Raw genomic sequence first — 16,781 nt, 5'->3', positions numbered from 1 at the left:
CCAGGAGGGGCAATTCCTGGCTATTTGGGGGCACAGCCTGGAGGGAGGGAGCCCAGCAGTGATGCGAGGCTGGAGGGGCCGCCCTCTGACGCTGATGCTTTTTCCAGAAGAGCTAATCTCTGTCACCTGGAGGTCAGTGATAATTCCAGGAGATCTCCAGCCCCAACTTCATGGTTGGCAGCCTTGTGAACAGGACAGAAATACCTCTGTCACCCTCTGTCCACTCCATCCACAAGTTTATTGTGAAGATAAAGTAGGGAAGGGAGAACCTAACCCTTTGCTCCTTAGTGGGATGACAGGATAACAATTCACTCAACTGGAATCTGTACAACATCCCTGTAAGTTAGTTCAGCATTCTTATCCATGTATTGCAGATAGGGGGTTCATGGTTAGAGTGTAGGACCCGGGAGACCCTGGATCAAATTCTCACTCTGCTGTGGAAGCTGGCAGGGTGACCTTGGGCCAGCTACTCTCTCTTATCCTAACCTACCTCACAGGGTTGTTTGTGCAGGGCTAAGATGGAGAAGTTGCTTTGGGTATCAGGTGGGACATTCCCCCCCCCCACTATGATTAGTAGCAGGGTGACCACTAGGGAAATGATGTCACTGAAAGAGGGCCATGGCCTCAATGTAGTTTGATGCCCATCCTCCTCTGTAGTAACATTTTCAGGTTTAAAAAATACACCTGAAGGTGCAGTCGTAGCAAGTCAGTGTGGTGCAGAATGTTGGAGAAAGGTCGTGGAAATGAGTTTAAATCCCTGCCCCATCATGAGCCTTCCCAGATTACTTTGTCTGAGACAGCTGGAGAACAGGATTGTTGTCAAAATATGCCTCCTTCCCTGACTTCCCTGCAGGTAGGGTGTGATTTAGACATGGCCCAGGCAGATCCCTCCCACTCACATGCAGGTTTTATCCAGGATAATCTATCTTCAGCGCTCTTTTTAGCCCCACTCTCGTCAATGATAATACAACAGCATCAGATTTCACAGTCACCATTTTTGAACAAGTCACTCAGTTCTGTGCACCAGGAAATCCTCTAAACAGGATTGGCATGAATGAGGACCACCACAAAAGAGCTGTGTGCATCCCCCCCCCCCAGCACCACAAAAGAGTCAACCCCCCCTCCATCATGCAGCAAAGAGGCTTCAATTGTGGGCTGTGCATTTGGTGACCATGCAGAGAATACATACCAAACAGGTAAATACCTTCCGGGTGCATTTGGTGTCACTGCTGCCCAGCAATGAGCGTGCCATCTCCCAGGGATGGCCATATGGAGCTCCCCCCTTCAGACGAGCCTCTTCTGGAAGCACAAAGCCTGCCTGCCTGGCTGGGAAAATTACAGCTTTCCAAAACAAGGAGTTAGCTGCTGCCTAAAGCCTGCCACTGATTAACACATATTTTCAAGTTAATATAGCTCGAAAGTAGTCTGGAGCCCCTCCGGTAACAGTCTAGCATAGCGATTAGTGTGTCCGACTAGGCTCTGAGAGACCCAGGTTCCAATCCGCAGACTGCCATGGAACCTTGCTGTGGGTGACGTTGGGGCAGTCACTTCTCTGTCAGCCTGGCCCACATTAGCAGGCCGTGAGAATAAAGATGGAGATGGGAAGAGTGTTGCTAAAAAGTGCTTTAGGTCTCCATTGGAGACAGAAGCAAAGTATAAATGTCAAAATAAATATAAATGACTTAAAATAATGGATGTTTTTGCCTGGAGTGCACAATCTAGTACATTTTATTATGATTATGATTGCTAGTGGTTGTTAGTTGTCACAGGTTCTGTTAGGGACATCAGCAGGGCTAGCGTCTAAGTTCTTTTGAGAATGTTCTGTACAGCGGCTCCATTTAAGCAAGCAAAGCTGCTGACTGACCTGTCCCCTTGAACACATCTGGTTCCCTTCTGGGCATAACCATCCTTATTTTTCTAGAGTCATTTTTTAAAGTTATTTATATTTATTTAGACATTTATACTTCGCTTCTGTTTTCAGTGGCCTCTGAATAGCTGTCCTTGGGCACAAACAAGAGGGGTGTGTTCTGGCTTTGCTTGTGGGCTTCCTGGAGGCTTCTGGTGGCCACTGTGTGTACGCAAAATCACACCTCCCACGTAATCAAGCTGCTGCCCCCCACCCTTTATCAGAAGCCTCACCTGCTCAAGCAAAGCAGGCGCAGCCTTCGATAGAGGTGGGGGGGACCCGTCAGTTTGATCACGTGGGGGGGGCGTGATTTTGCACCCCCATGTGATTAAATGGGTGGCGCCTGGGGACCCCACATGTCCCTCTGGCAGATCTGCCGCTGGTGGGGAGACTGTGCTGCATGCTGGAGTTTGTGCCTGCCTGGGGATGGGGTATTTCAGGGCAGTCTGTTCTCCCTTCATACGCGGCCAAACATAATGCCTGCAAAGGACACGTTCTGTGTTCTGTACAAGCAACAGGGAAACAAACACGGAAATGTGCTGTTTGGTGCTGGACTGCAAATTGGGCAGCAGAATTTTTCTTCAAACATACACCCACGCGTTTCTAGCACCTGTAATTGTGAAGGTCATTTTGTAAATGTGTGGCCAGCCCCAAGCACAATGCCCCCAAACAGGGGAAATTCTAGATGGGAAGGTCACAGGGTAAGACAAAGAAACAAATGACAGTCTCCCCACTCCCAATCTCCAAACTCAGAACGGAGAAGCTGCCTGTTGGATCAGTTCTGTCCAGGGTCTTCTGCTGCCTCCTGGCTGAGTAGCATGACCAGGGGCGTAACGAGCCAGCCCTGGGCAAACTGTAGCCCTGGGCAAAACCTGAGTTGGATGCCCCGCCCCATGGGCGGCCACTCCACCACGACCAAATTTTTTTTTGCACCAGGACATTGGTGCCTGCAGGGGATGCCTTTTTAGACTTATCAGCACCATAACTTCAGCATATCGTCAGGATACTGTCCTTATGCTACTCCCCAAATTTGGTGAGGTTTGGTTCAAGGAGTCCAAAGTTATGGACTCCCAAAGGGGGTGCCCCATCTCCCATTGTTTCCAATGGGAGCTAATAGGAGATGGGGCTACAGTTTTGAGGGTCCATAACTTTGGCCCCCCTGAACCAAACTGCACCAGACCTGGGAGGTATCATCAGGGCAGTCTCATGATGAGACCCTGAAAGTTTTGAGACTGTGCCTTCAGAAATGTGCCCCCCCCAGCCTGCAACCCCCATGGACAGCAATACAGAAAACTCAATGCAGAACAAAGATTCTTGGGCAAATTTCTGGGATGTTCCTGCAGGGGGCGCATTTTTGATGTATCGGCACCAACATTTCAGGGTATCATCTGGAAACTGTCCTTATGGTACCTCCAAATTTTGGTGCAGTTTGGTTTAGGGGGTCCAAAGTTATGGACCCTCAAAGGGGGTGCCCCATCCCACATTCTTTGCTAAGGAGATGGGGGCTACCCTTTGAGGGTCCATAACTTTGGACCCCCTAAACCAAACTGCACCAAACTTGGGGGGTGCCATCATCTCCAGATGATACCCTGAAATTTTGGTACCGATACATCCAAAAATGCACCCCCTACAGGAACATCCTAGAAATTTGCCTAAGAATCTTTGTTCTTCATTGAGTTTTCTGCATTGCTGTCAATGGGGGTTGCAGGCTGTGGGGGGCATAATTCTGAAGGCACAGTCTCACAACTTTCAGGGTCTCATCAGGAGACTTCCCTAATGATACCCCCCAAGTTTGGTGCAGTTTGGTTCAGGGGGGCCAAAGTTATGGACCCTCAAAACTGTAGCCCCCATCTCCTATTAGCTCCCATTGGAAACAATGGGGGATAGGGGCACCCCCTTTGGGAGTCCATAACTTTGGATTCCCTGAACCAAACCTCACCAAATTTGGGGAGTAGCATAAGGACAGTATCCTGACGATATGCTGAAGTTATGGTGCCGATATGTCTAAAAGGGCACCCCCTGCAGGCACCAATGTCCTGGTGCAAAAAAAATTGGTCGTGGTGGAGTGGCCGCCCATTGGGGGGGTGGGGTGCCCCCAGCTTATATTTAAGTAAAAATCACAATACTGAGAAATCTCATTAGGGATCTTCCCTGAAACATGTACTTTAACTTTAAATTGGGCCTCCCAATTCTACAGTTAAAAACCAAATTTGGTTTTCATGGCATTGTGTTTTGGCTTGGTGGATTTTGCAGACACAAGAAGAAGAACTGTTTGGGAATAATGAAGAGAGTCCTGCATTCAAGAACTTTTTGAATTTATTGGGAGATATCATAATACTACAGGATTTCAAGGGGTAGGTTAAAAGAACTGCTGCATGTGTATATTTTCCTTGAAAGTTTATTTGGTTATAAATTGTGCCCCTTCCAAAATTCTCCTCATCTGAATTATTCTACCGGTTTTAGAATTCTGGATTTCTTCTCATACTTTTGAAATGAAATCAATGCGTTAGAAATTCTTCATTGTTCCATTTTCTCCTATACAAAGAACATTTTAAAGAATCATAGGTTAACTGAGCTGGAAAAGGCCATAGAGGCCATCTAGCCCAACCCCTTGTTCAGCTGTGAGCATCCCAGACAAGTGTTTGTCCAGCTGCTGCTTAGAGACTGCCAGTGAGGGGGAGCTCACCCCCAACCTGAAGAGGATGTACACACAATACGAAGGAGACCACAAGGGCCTAAGTGGCCCCTTTCCCTTCTCTTGTACCTCTGTCCACACGCCAAGAGTACCAAGGTGGCAACACCAATCCAGTGTCAGTGGGAGAGTTTGGGATGAAAAGGACCAGGGGTGGTTCAGTGTAAGATGTGAATTAAATGTGGGTTTGGCTTATCTCCTCCCCTAAATTGTCCATTTCAGTTTCAGACTCTTTTCCTCTGCTGGGTTCTATTAAACAATATAGAATTGCGCCACAGTCTTTGTTGAAAGTGATATTACTGAACTTGGCAATCAGGGTTCATGTTGTCTTTAATTGTTTTAGCTTCCGAGGAGGTCTGGACGTCACTCATGGCCAGACAGGCACAGAGTCTGTGTACACAGTGTTCAGAGACCGCGAGATCATGTTTCATGTCTCCACCAAGCTTCCATTCACCGAGGGAGACATGCAGCAGGTGAGCGTTGACCCGGCTTTATTGATATAATTTGGGATGGGACTGGCAGGTAACACTGATGGGTTTGCATTTATGAAATGAGCATTGTGTATCAGGGGAAGATGAAAGGTGCAAATTGCTTTCCTCCATGGTACCTGTCAGCTGCGACTGAATGGCTTGTGTGTGGAGCTCAATTCCATATGCCCAAAACTGTTTGTGGGGACAAAGAGCATAAAAGTGTGTGTTCTGCATTGAAATGGCTCACTTGGCATCTGTTCTGTTCTCAGAATGAGAACCTGCTTTAGTGGGTAAGGGGAGGGCAAACACTTCCTTGCAATGGCATTGATAATTTGTTTTGCCTTGTGCAAACTTGTGATCAACCAGAGCTGAGCTCCCCTGGGGGTGGGGGCAAGTCATTGCCTCTTGGTAAGTCCCTGGTACGATGGATATGGGAAGGGATGAGAGAACCCCTCTTCATGTCCTCCCATGCAGTCCAGATGGCCAGTTAAGTTCTGGCTGCCAAACTTGGTTTTTGGTACCTGTAATGCTGAGAAATGTCCTCCTCCTAGAAGCTTCCTGGGTGCCTGCTTTTACGTGCCAAGCCAGAACAGATCTTTTAACACAGACTCTGAACAAAATGATTTGATTTTTGAAAGCTGTTTCTATCCTGAGAGCTGTTCATGGATATTTTAGTACCATACAAATCTTTGCCCACTCTTTGACAGATTATACAGAGAACACTTACCTGGGGACTCTTCTCTTCACAGTGGGCTTGTAGGGGGCTCTCCTCACATTTCTCTGTTTACACACGAGGCAGCCAAGATCCTGCCCTGCAGTTGCTTTCTGAAGTCTCAACCAGTTTCTCGTTTTGCTGCTTCTCTTAACTCCATCAGCAGCAGCCTTAAAGGCATAGATCTCACTGTCTTCCCCTCCCTTCCCCTTCTCTCTCTCTGCTGTTGCTGCTGCAAGAGAGAGGCTTGTTTTTAAAATACAAGATATACATTTTTTAAAATGCCCTCCTGATCCTCAGGATGGGGCAGAAGCAGAGTGGGGGAGGTAGGGTGGAGCCAGAAAGAACATACAAGTAGAACATACAAGCATTGAGAGTAGCGGGGAAGAGTCATCAACAGGGAGAAGGGTGAGGGGAAAACGTGCAAAGCAGTGTGAGTGGGTGGGGAGATGAGACTAGGTGGGTTGGTTGTGGATGGAGGGAAGAAATTTGGGACAAAGCTGTTCCCACTCTGGCTGTGAAGCAAAATTAAACTTGTGCTAGAAGTGATCTCACTTGCTGTGGGGAGAATAGAAAGTGAAAGTGGAGCTTGAGGAAATATGTCTGTGCAAGAAATCTTGTGGCAATGATGTTTGTCCCCATTGCGCAGCAGATGCATAGTGCGTAGTCAGCCTTCCCTTCACATCTATTCTATCATCCCATCGTCCCCTTCAATATGTTTAATTTAAAGGATTTCCTTTTCTTTTGAAAGGACCCATATTAGGTTCCAGAGAGAGCTCTAGAGCATTTGGCTCTAGAGCAGAGGCATAGCTGGGCCAAACTGCACCCAGTGTGCAGTCTATATTTTCTGCCCCCATGCCCCCCGTGCCCCGCCCCCCCATGGCACCCTCCTTCCCACAGTTCCTTTCTTTTTCCTAGAACTTTTTCAGGCTGAAAAAAGTCCTATTCACAGTTCAGGCTTAAAAACGGCCTGATGGGAACTATACTTCCCAGGAGACCTTGTTAGCCCAAGGTCTCCTGGGAACTGTAGTTCCTCAGGCCGTTTTTAGCCTGTACCATGAACAGGCCTTTTTTTCAGCCTGAAAAAGTTCTAGAAAAAGGAAAGGAACTAAGGTAAGTGTGGGAAGGGGGCGGGGGGCACCTCAAGGGGATGCCATGGGGGGAAGGGGATGGGGTGGTATAAAAGTCTAAATAAAAAATAAAAAAATAAAAAATAAGGGGGAGGGGCCTGGGGGCGATTTTCCACCCCCAGGCATGCACCCAGTGTACGGCGCACCTCCTGTCCCCTTGTAGCTCCACCACTGCTCCAGAGGATGCATAGGTTGCAAACCACCTGTCCACGCAGCATTCCTTCTTGTAAACATTCCTGAATTGCATTGATTCTTGCTTGTAAGCATTTCCACCATTTCAGTTTCATTCCCTTCCAAGTGACATTCATTCATTCACTCTTGTAAATATTTCAGTGATACTTGTTCTTTCATGTAAACATGTAATTCATTCTTGCCAATGTTTCACACTGACTGTCATTCATTCTCGAGGACTGTTTTATTCCTCTCTATCACCTTTTCAGCTCCAGCGGAAGAGACACATTGGGAATGACATTGTGGCAATTATATTCCAAGAAGAAAACACTCCCTTTGTTCCAGACATGATTGCATCCAATTTTCTACATGCCTATATTGTTGTCCAGGTGGAAAACTCTGAAACAGACAGTACATCATACAAAGTAAGTGTGAAGAGGGGAATGGAATGCTAACGGTTACTGCTACCACCTGTCTTATCTATGCTTGGTGCTTTCCCCAGACTGGCCTGGTTTAGTGTGTGAAAGTATCTGAGGGGCCGGGCCAAAGTTCTCTGGATGTCTGTTTGAACTTTGTACAGTGGGGGGTGGGATACCTGATTCACCTGGGAGGTTTAGTCTATTCAAAAGTCATCCTACAGACTTACATCTAACTTTATCCCAACTCATCGGCAGGTTCACAGAGAAACGCTGCCATTTTAAATGGTTCTATTTATTTACTTCATTTATACCAAGCCTTCCCCCCAGCAGGAATGCATATGGGCTTTCAACAGCTAAAGGCTTTCGCCAACCCCAGCAGCCACACAAATTAAACTGTCAAAATTATGGAACTGGAATGGGTTGCAGTTCTGGTGTGAGTTGAGAGGTTGATAGTGACAAATATATAACATCTTGGCTTTTCCCACCAAGCTTCCTATCTGACCTGGCTCTAAAGAATTCCTCTTTTTTGAAAAATAAAATGTTAGCTCATATTGAAGGGACCTATTTAGTCATTTTAACCATGTGGCCCATCTATAGATCGGCAGGGAGGCCTGGGGATTGACAGGGCCTGGCTTCATTGGAAGACAGAGAGGATGAGCAGCGCTAACTTTTCCTGTCAGATAAGAGCTAAAATTACCCTTCCTTTTGGTACATTAGTCTGTGGGCACATGCTGGGCATCAATGCAGACTGTGCCTGTTGGGAGCCGGGGAGGTGGTGCTAAGAGGGATGAGAAGCCTTGGGCATGTTAGGATCTTCGCTCTGGCAGTTAAAAGGGCAGCATCCTGGGGTGCAGAAATGGAAAGGCAAGATGTCGAAAGCCAGGCAGGTATTTGTTAAAAGAACTGTATTTAGATTCCTTTTTAAATCCAGTTGTGTTCTAAGGATACACCAGGGCCCTGAATGTTCTGTCTAGCCTCCCGTTTCCCATGGTAGCCAGCCAGATACCTTTGAGATACCAGATACCACATTCAGCTCAGAAAGGTAAGCTCCACCTGTCCACAGTTGTCATCTCACAGACCATTTTAGAGAAGAATTTGGCCATTTAAAATGCGGATCCCCTGGCATGATGAAGTGATCTAGTGCCCCCGACCCCACCCACCCCACCCCATGCCATAACACCATTGCTGACAGTTCTCTCTTCCTCCTTTTAAGCTGCTATAGAGGGTACCTGTGGATTTCACACAGCAGTTCTCTGTCCCATTCTGCAGAGAACCTTGCTGGGTGACCTCACCCTCTTGGACCAATCCTGCCTCACAGAGTTGTGGTGAGAATAAAATGGAGGAAGGCAGAATGCTGTCAGCCACGCTGGGCCCTCTCTGGGGAGAAAGGGAGGCTATAAATGAAGTAAGCAAATAAATAGTGTGAAGTCCTTTCTTCTGCCCTGTCTCAAATCAAGGGCCAGTCCATTTCTTCATGCAATGCCTTAAAATCAGAGGATGAGAAACCTCATGATGTATGGATGACTGCTACAATCGGCTGGCCTTAAATGGGAATTTAGAGAATTCATGAAGGACACGCTTATGACACCTTATAATTTTTTCACAGCAGCTTGAGCCAAACAAATTAGAGATTTATGGAACTGGGAGGAGGAGAGAAAGAGTTAACATACTTGGATGTTAATGATTTCAAATACAGACTTGACAAGGTTAATTTTCAGTCAGTGGCAGCTGGGCGACATTCAGTCCTTTGTGATGGTCAAGCAATGTTTGGATCTAGCCCGCTTGGACAAACTGTCACTGAATCTGAAGTTCCTTTACCTCATGTTTGAATACTTAAGATTAAAATGTTATATAGTTTAAAAATAAGTCCTGTACTTTTGGACATTTGAGGGCATGTGGACTGAACTCATCCCATGCTTATGTTAGAATGTAAACAGAACAGAACTTATTTGGTGCTCCCTTAAGTTCCTGCCAGCCACTGGTGGGAAGGGGTGTGATGGAATAGTGAACCCGGGAGGGGGGGTGAGGCTTCCCATTTGCCCATAGATAGAGGGAAATCCTTTGCCCTCAGTCCCCCACCCTCAATTATTTCAGGAGCAGAAAAAATGGGGGTGGGTGGGGTGGAAAATAGCATCAATGTGGATTCTGTAGGAATTCCCCCCATCTCTATTATAAAACCACCATAAAGTTTCAAGGGGTTCCTAGAGTGTGATTGTGGAAATTCTTAGAGCGTCACAGAGGATGTGATATCATAGGTCCTGGAACTCCAATATCCACAGGCTCTGCCTCCATAATCCCCCAGCATCTGTCAGCGCTCGGCTGGTAATTCTAGAAGATGTCTAAGTAAGGTACAGATTGAAGGGGAATCTTCCCATCCCACTTGCCATATTTCACCAATCGCTTTTAGTCATGGTTGCTAAATAGATTCTGCAGGCTGAAAGAAGAAGAAGAAGAAGAAAAGTTTGGATTTATTCCCCACTTTTGTCTTCTGTAAGGAGACTCAAGGTGACTTACAGATCCCTTTCCCTTCCTCTCCCCACAACAGACACCTTGTGAAGTAGGTGGGGCTGAGAGAGTTCCAAAGAACTGCATACCAGCTGCTTCTGCTGGGAAGGGGTGTAGCGTTCATGTCCTGATAGTGGACACTTGGACAGGATCTGGCCAGTCACTGTTGCAAACAGGGTGTTGGACCATAAGGACTCATGGAATGATCCAGCAGGGCTTTGCTTGCATTCTTGCATGCTAGGTCTGTTGCACCTCTGGATTACCATCTGTGAAATTTTTTTGCTAATATTTGTTTTAACATTCTTTCTGATAGGTCGCAGTCACTGCCAGAGAAGATGTCCCTTCATTCGGTCCATCACTGCCAAGCCCACCTGTGTTTCAAAAAGTAAGTAGTGGAAGATGGCTCGACATCTTTCCTGGTATCTTTGTCCCTACATCTTTGATTCAACTCCTTTGATGTTTCAAGTCATATGGTCCCAAGAAAACTGTACCTTGTGATTCTTTCCCCCTCCCCTTCCCCCACTTGTGTCTATGATCAGTTCTGTCTTCTGGAAGGTGTGGCTTTGATCCAGCAGGGCAGTGTAAGGAAGTGACCTTCACTGGTTGCCCCCTTCAAGAGAAATTTGTGAAGGAAGGAGAAGCAACCATGGTGTGCCCACGAGAAAAGACTCTGAAGTCCCTTGAGACTCTGAAGAAGACCAGAAATTCTGAGAAAGCTCCAAGAGGCAATGAGCCCATTGTGAGTTGAGCTGGGGGAATTTGCCCATCAAAAAAGGAACACCTCCCAGGCTTAGGGATGGATCTGCAATGATAAGAACGTAAGAAAGAGCCTGCTGGATCAGACCAGAGTCCATCTAGTCCAGCACTCTGCTACTCGCAGTGGCCCACCAGGTGCCTTTGGGGGCTCACATGCAGGATGTGAAAGCAATGGCCTGCTGCTGCTGCTGCCCCTGAGCACCTGGTCTGCTAAGGCATTTGCAATCTCAGATCAAGGAGGATCAAGAGTGGTAGCCATAGATCGACTTCTCCATCAATCTGTCCAAGCCCCTTTTAAAGCTATCCAGGTTAGTGGCCATCCCCACCTCCTGTGGCAGCATATTCCAAACACCAATAATGTGTTGCGTGAAGAAATGTTTCCTTTTATTAGTCCTAATTCTTCCCCCCAGCATTTTCAATGGACGCCCCGTGTATTGTGAGAAAGAGAGAAAAATTTCTCTCTGTCAACATTTTCTACCCCATGCATAATTTTATAGACTTCAATCATATCCCCCCTCAGACATCTCCTCTCCAAACGCGGCAGCCTCTTCTCATAAGGAAGGTGCTCCAATCCTTCAATCATCCTTTTTGCCCTTCTCTGCACTTTTTCTATCTCTTCGATATCCTTTTTGAGATGTGGCGACCAGAACTGAACACAGTACTCCAACTGCGGTTGCACCACTGCTTTATATAAGGGCATGACAATCTTTGTAGTTTTATTATCAATTCCTTTCCTAATTATCCCCAGCACAGAGTTTGCCTTTTTCACAGCTGCCAAGCATTGAGTTGACATTCCCATGGAACTATCAACTAAGATGCCCAAATCCCTTTCCTGGTCTGTGACTGATAGAATTGACCCCTGTAGCATGTATGTGAACTTTGGATTTTTTGCCCCTACGTGCATCACTTTACATTTTGCTACATTGAACTGCATTTGCCATTTCTTTTTTTTTCAAATAATTTTTATTAAGTTTAAAATATATAGAATTATTACATACATTTAACATAGCTTGTCATTTGAAAACAAAACAGAAAAAGAACAGATAATGGAGAAACAAGGAAAATAGAAAACAGAAAAGGGAGAAGAAAGGAAAGAAAGAAGCTAGCATTTAGAAAAAAGGAAAAGAAGAGGGAAATTGTATTTCAATTAGGTGTATAAAAAGAAAAGAATTGAGATAGGATATGAGAAATATCAAGAAAGGAGGAGAGAGAGGAGCAAAAAGAAGAAAGATGTATAAAATAGAAAAATAGGAATAAAGGGGGAAAAAGGAAAAAGAAGGTAGAAGAAATTATCTAAACAGAAAGAATTAACTGGTTGAGAACATTTACTTCTGGTCTTCATAAGAGGTGAAGAAGAGTTTTCCATCTTCAGAATTATTGTAAAAAATAAAGTAATTTACAACATTATACGGATTAGATGTTTTAACTCGTGAGAGTAATACACAACATAATTTAAGATACTCTATGGTACCTAGTACTTTATATAGTATGCACTAATTATAAGATTCCAATCATATAACATAATCAACAACAACAACAAAAACCTATTTATTACAGCTTTTCTTATAGTCCATATATATCTTCCAGGTTTTATCAAACTTTTCTGGATTGTCTCTCAGCAGCCAGGTTAATCTGTCTATTTCCATTTTTTGTTGAGTCCTTTCCTCCCAGTCTTCAACCTTTGGAATGATACTTGTCTTCCACAGCTTGGCAATTTCTATTTGTGCCACCAATATTATATAAAGAAAAAGGTTTTCATTTTTGGAAATAAAATCATTGTTAATTATACTCAAAAGGAAAAGTTTGTCAGGATGGAGCCTGACCAGTGGTTGGGGGAGGAGGAGGGGGAGGGGGACCCACCCTCCTGGGCCAGGCGCCAGCTCGTCTACTCCCCCCTCCCTTCCTTAGCATTAGACTGATAACCAGGAAGGGCCACGGCCCTCTTAGGTGTGATGGTTCCTGCCTTTTGTGTCAATGTTTTGTAATTCAATCACTGTATTGTTTCCTTTGTTTCTATGTTGCAACTGTGGCATGTAGGCAGGCGGGGGCGGGTCCAAGGTTGTATCGCTTGCCATGTGGCCTCAGAAATCGTTTATCTTTCGTTATGCCTTATCTCCAATAAAGTCTATGGTTATAATCCTACAGCTTGCTTTATTCTGGGACTGAGGTCTCACAAAGTTCAGGTTTTAATTCTATGTTAGTTTGAAATATTCGACCAATTCTATCTGTTATATTTCTCCAATAATTCTTAATTTTTTTACAGTCCCACCACATGTGGATAAGTGATCCTGCTTTTCTTTTACATTTCCAGCATTTAGCTTCCTTTTTTGTTATCTTAGCTATTTTCTCTGGAGTATAGTACCATCTATAAAATATTTTCCAGAAGTTTTCCTTTAGGTTTAATGCTAACGTAAATTTTGTATGTTTTTTCCATGTCCTTTCCCATTCTTCCAAACTGATCTCCTTTCCTATATCTTGTGCCCATTTTATCATCACGTTTTTACCACCTCTTGTTCTGTTTTGTAGGCTAATAGTACCTTATAGATCTTGCCCACTAATTTTTTATCATCTGCGCAAAGTTTTTTTTTCAAATTGAGGTGCTTTCCGTTGGAAATTCCAGTCTTTGAGATCTTTTTCAAAAGTACTTTTTAATTGAAGGTAACTGAACCAATGACATATTTCATCTCCATTTTTTATTTTGTCCCTATCCTTAATAGTAAGTTTACCATTAATATTCTGTAATATATCCTTATATCTAGGCCAGTTCCATTTGTCACTACATTCTATAATTTGCAATGTCTCTGCCCTTGATATCCAAACTGGAGTACTCTGGTTAAAAATATGCTTATATTTATTCCATACATTTATCAAGGCCTTTCTTAGCAAATGATCTTGGGATTATTTATATTTCTTTTTTGGATCTATGGGCCATAGATGGTCATGCCAGCCACTGATCAGACCGTGACCTTCTAAGTAAAGGATTTTTGTTATCTCTTAGCATAATCCACTCTTTTATCCAAATACATTGGCCTCATAGTATAGCTGCAGGTCTGGCACACCCAGCCCACCTCTTTCCTTTGCGTCTATCATATTGACGTATTTGATTCTAGGCCTTTCCCCTGACCAAATGAACTGCATTATATCTTTTTTCCAGTTGTTAAAGAGATTTACTGAGAGTATGATAGGGAGATTTTGGAATAAAAACGTCATCTTTGGTAACACATAGGTTTTTATCACATTTATCCTACCTGTAAATGATAATTGTAAGCATCTCCAATGTTCTAATTCCTTCCTTATCTCTTTCCCTATTTTATTATAGTTATTTTCAAATAGGTTATTATTATTTCTTTCCAAAATTATGCCTAAGTATTTAATTTTTTTGCTACTTCGTATCCTGTAATTTCCTGAAGTTTATTAATTTCTTTTTATCTAAGTTTTTAGTTAGTATTTTAGTTTTCTTTTTGTTTATTTTTAATCCAGCTACTTCACCAAAGTTTTCCAATTGCTTTCCTATTGTCTTAAAATTTTCTATCGGGTTGTCAACAAATAGCACCAGATCATCGGCGTATGCCTTGTATTTAATTTGCTGATCCTTTATTTTAATTCCTTTCCAATCGTTATTAATTTTAAAACTTTTTAATACAATTTCTAGTTGCAGTATGAACAAAAGTGGGGAAAGAGGGCATCCTTTGGTACCTTTCTCTATCTTAAATGACTCTGTTTGGTAACTGTTGATCAATAGTGAAGCTCTCTGTTCTGAATATATTGTTTTAATGGCATTACTAAAATTTCCCTTTATCCCAACTGATTCTATGGCTTTCTTAGCCCACCTAATTTATAAAGGTCCACTTGGAGCTCTGCGCAATCCTTTGTGGTTCTCACCACGCTACATAATTTGGTAAAATGAAAGAGCTAATGCTCTGATATTCCGTGATCTCTTGAGATCCCATTTAGGGAGGCTCCATGGTAGAGCAGAATCTATAGATAGTCTGACTTAGTATAAGGTATCGTCATATGTTTCATTTTGGGAAGAGACTGTAGTTCATTTTGGGGAGAGACTGTAGTAGAGCACCTTTCATCCATGCAGAAAACCCTTAATTCAATCTGTGGAATCTCAAAGGAACAAAAGTTCTCTGTCTTGAAAACTGTTGGCTGCCAGAGACAACAAATCAGAGCTAGATCCAAGGCTCGCTCATTCGTTTATTCATCCAATCTTCTCTCTGCTCTGTCTGCTTGAGTGGGCTGCCTATTTCTTGATGGGTTAGTGATCTAACTTCGTCTCTGGAAGCTTCCTCTGAACATTCAGGGATTTGCCTATCTCACCTCTTCTACCCCATCCCTTTGCAGGACTCTGAATTCCGTGAGTTTCTTCTCACCAAGCTGATCAATGCGGAGAATGCTTGTTGCAAGTCAGACAAATTTGCTAAACTGGAGGTAAGCTGGATTCAGGTGGGTCAGGGCAAACCTGGACTGCGTGTTCCCTGGCGTGCTCCACATGTGGCTCTCTCCAGTGCAGCAAGCTGTGCTCCCCAGGCTGTTTCGGGGGGTGCTGACTTGTATGTTTTTTTAAAAAAGTTCTTTCAATGTAACACAGAATTTCAAATGCCTGCTGTTCTACAACAAAAATTGCATTTTGTTGAAGACTGTATTTCTTTAGATTCTTTATAAACTTTAACATGAGCTATTTATTTTGTTATGCACAACCCAATTTCTAAGTAGTGAAAAGTTCCCAGGGCACACATCCAGAGTTGCAGGCCAAAAGATGTCAGCCCAGACTGAATGGAACTATGAGGATACCTTCAGCACTGCAAATGTTTGGTGCATCCTGCACAAAAGCAGCTATACCACTGTCCTGTTTGTTTCTGGGCCAGGGTGAAGTTGCTGAATTTGGCTTCAAAGTCCTAAGTGGTCTGGATCTGGAGTACCTTGAAAAGTGTCTGCAAAGCCCCGTGTGGCTTTGCTTTGCATTCTTCAATCCCCGAAAGGCATTTTTCTGGTGGCCCCAGACTCGCAGAACACCCTCCCCCATAAGGATTACCTTCTTTCCCCTTTCTAATCATTTCAAAATGAACCCAATATGTTTTTTAAAAAAAATTCAGATGGGGAGGGAGTGAGGTGTGCTGTGGCAGTTGGGGACAGTGCAGCAATGGCAGCGCCCTTCTCCATGGTGGGGTGGTGTGGAAAGGAGGGAAAGTTTAAATCCCTCCAGCCGCCCAAACAGGCCCTTCCCAGTTACAAAAGTGTGGCATAAGTCGGAAGGACTGGGGGGGGGGGTTCTGGTGGATGACAACTCAAGTAGACTGCACCCCTGGGAACGCCCTGGCCGACCCCTCCCCCCATTCCAGCATCCAATTGGCCACCAGTGTTGCTCTGCAGTGGCCCCGATTTCCAGGTTTCACTACCTGGCCACTGGTGCCTTTGCCCTTTCTGTCAGCAGGGGTGCCTCTTGCCCCAGCAGAGGGGGCAAATGCATCAGTGGCATCCTCTGCCAATCCCACAGCCCATTCATCCTTCCCCCATCCGGATTGGGCTACCAGTCTTGTTCTGTAACCTGCCTCAAAATGATTGATTTTGATACATGAAATGGGTGATCTGGTTGCCTTCTAACCTTGTCACAGGATCGGACACGAGCTGCCCTTCTGGACAACCTCCACGATGAACTCCACATCCACACACAGGTGATGCTTGGCCTTGGAACTGAGGAGGACAAGCTGGAGAACGGGGGCCATGGAGGATTTTTGGAATCATTTAAGGTAAAGGAGCCTCTAGGTTGGCTGTCATAACTGGGAAGGGCTAAAGTCCAAATAGTTCCAGTCAGCCCAATAGAAGGGCTCAGCCAAAGCATAGGAAATCCATTGACAGAAGGGTACATAAAGTGTGGTTGTGGTCTGTAGTGTGTGTGCGGGCATGTAAATGAACGTGCTTGACCTCTTAAGATCCCACTGGGTGTGCAGCTTGTTATTTCACAAACTGCAGCCATTGAAGGATATTTTGAAGTGCTGGAAGACACTAATATATCT

At 44.5% G+C, this 16,781-nt stretch overlaps 1 protein-coding gene across 6 annotated transcripts in view; it reads left to right on the top strand.

Annotated features, from left to right (window-relative positions):
• RAP1GAP2 (RAP1 GTPase activating protein 2) overlaps positions 1–16,781 on the top strand; it is a 234,795-nt gene that overhangs the window by 179,007 nt on the left and 39,007 nt on the right. For all 6 annotated transcript variants that reach the window (XM_048518747.1, XM_048518749.1, XM_048518750.1 and 3 more), the window contains 6 exons: positions 4,160–4,260; positions 4,942–5,071; positions 7,351–7,506; positions 10,319–10,390; positions 15,109–15,195; positions 16,380–16,514. In XM_048518747.1, the coding sequence (XP_048374704.1) occupies positions 4,160–4,260; positions 4,942–5,071; positions 7,351–7,506; positions 10,319–10,390; positions 15,109–15,195; positions 16,380–16,514 (681 nt within the window). The remainder of the gene's footprint in view (positions 1–4,159; positions 4,261–4,941; positions 5,072–7,350; positions 7,507–10,318; positions 10,391–15,108; positions 15,196–16,379; positions 16,515–16,781) is intronic.

The sequence above is a fragment of the Sphaerodactylus townsendi genome, linkage group LG16, assembly GCF_021028975.2.
Source record: "Sphaerodactylus townsendi isolate TG3544 linkage group LG16, MPM_Stown_v2.3, whole genome shotgun sequence".
Classification (NCBI taxonomy): Eukaryota; Metazoa; Chordata; class Lepidosauria; order Squamata; family Sphaerodactylidae; genus Sphaerodactylus; species Sphaerodactylus townsendi.
Note: the sequence above shows the minus strand (reverse complement) of the source record. Positions and strands in the feature narration are given on the sequence as shown.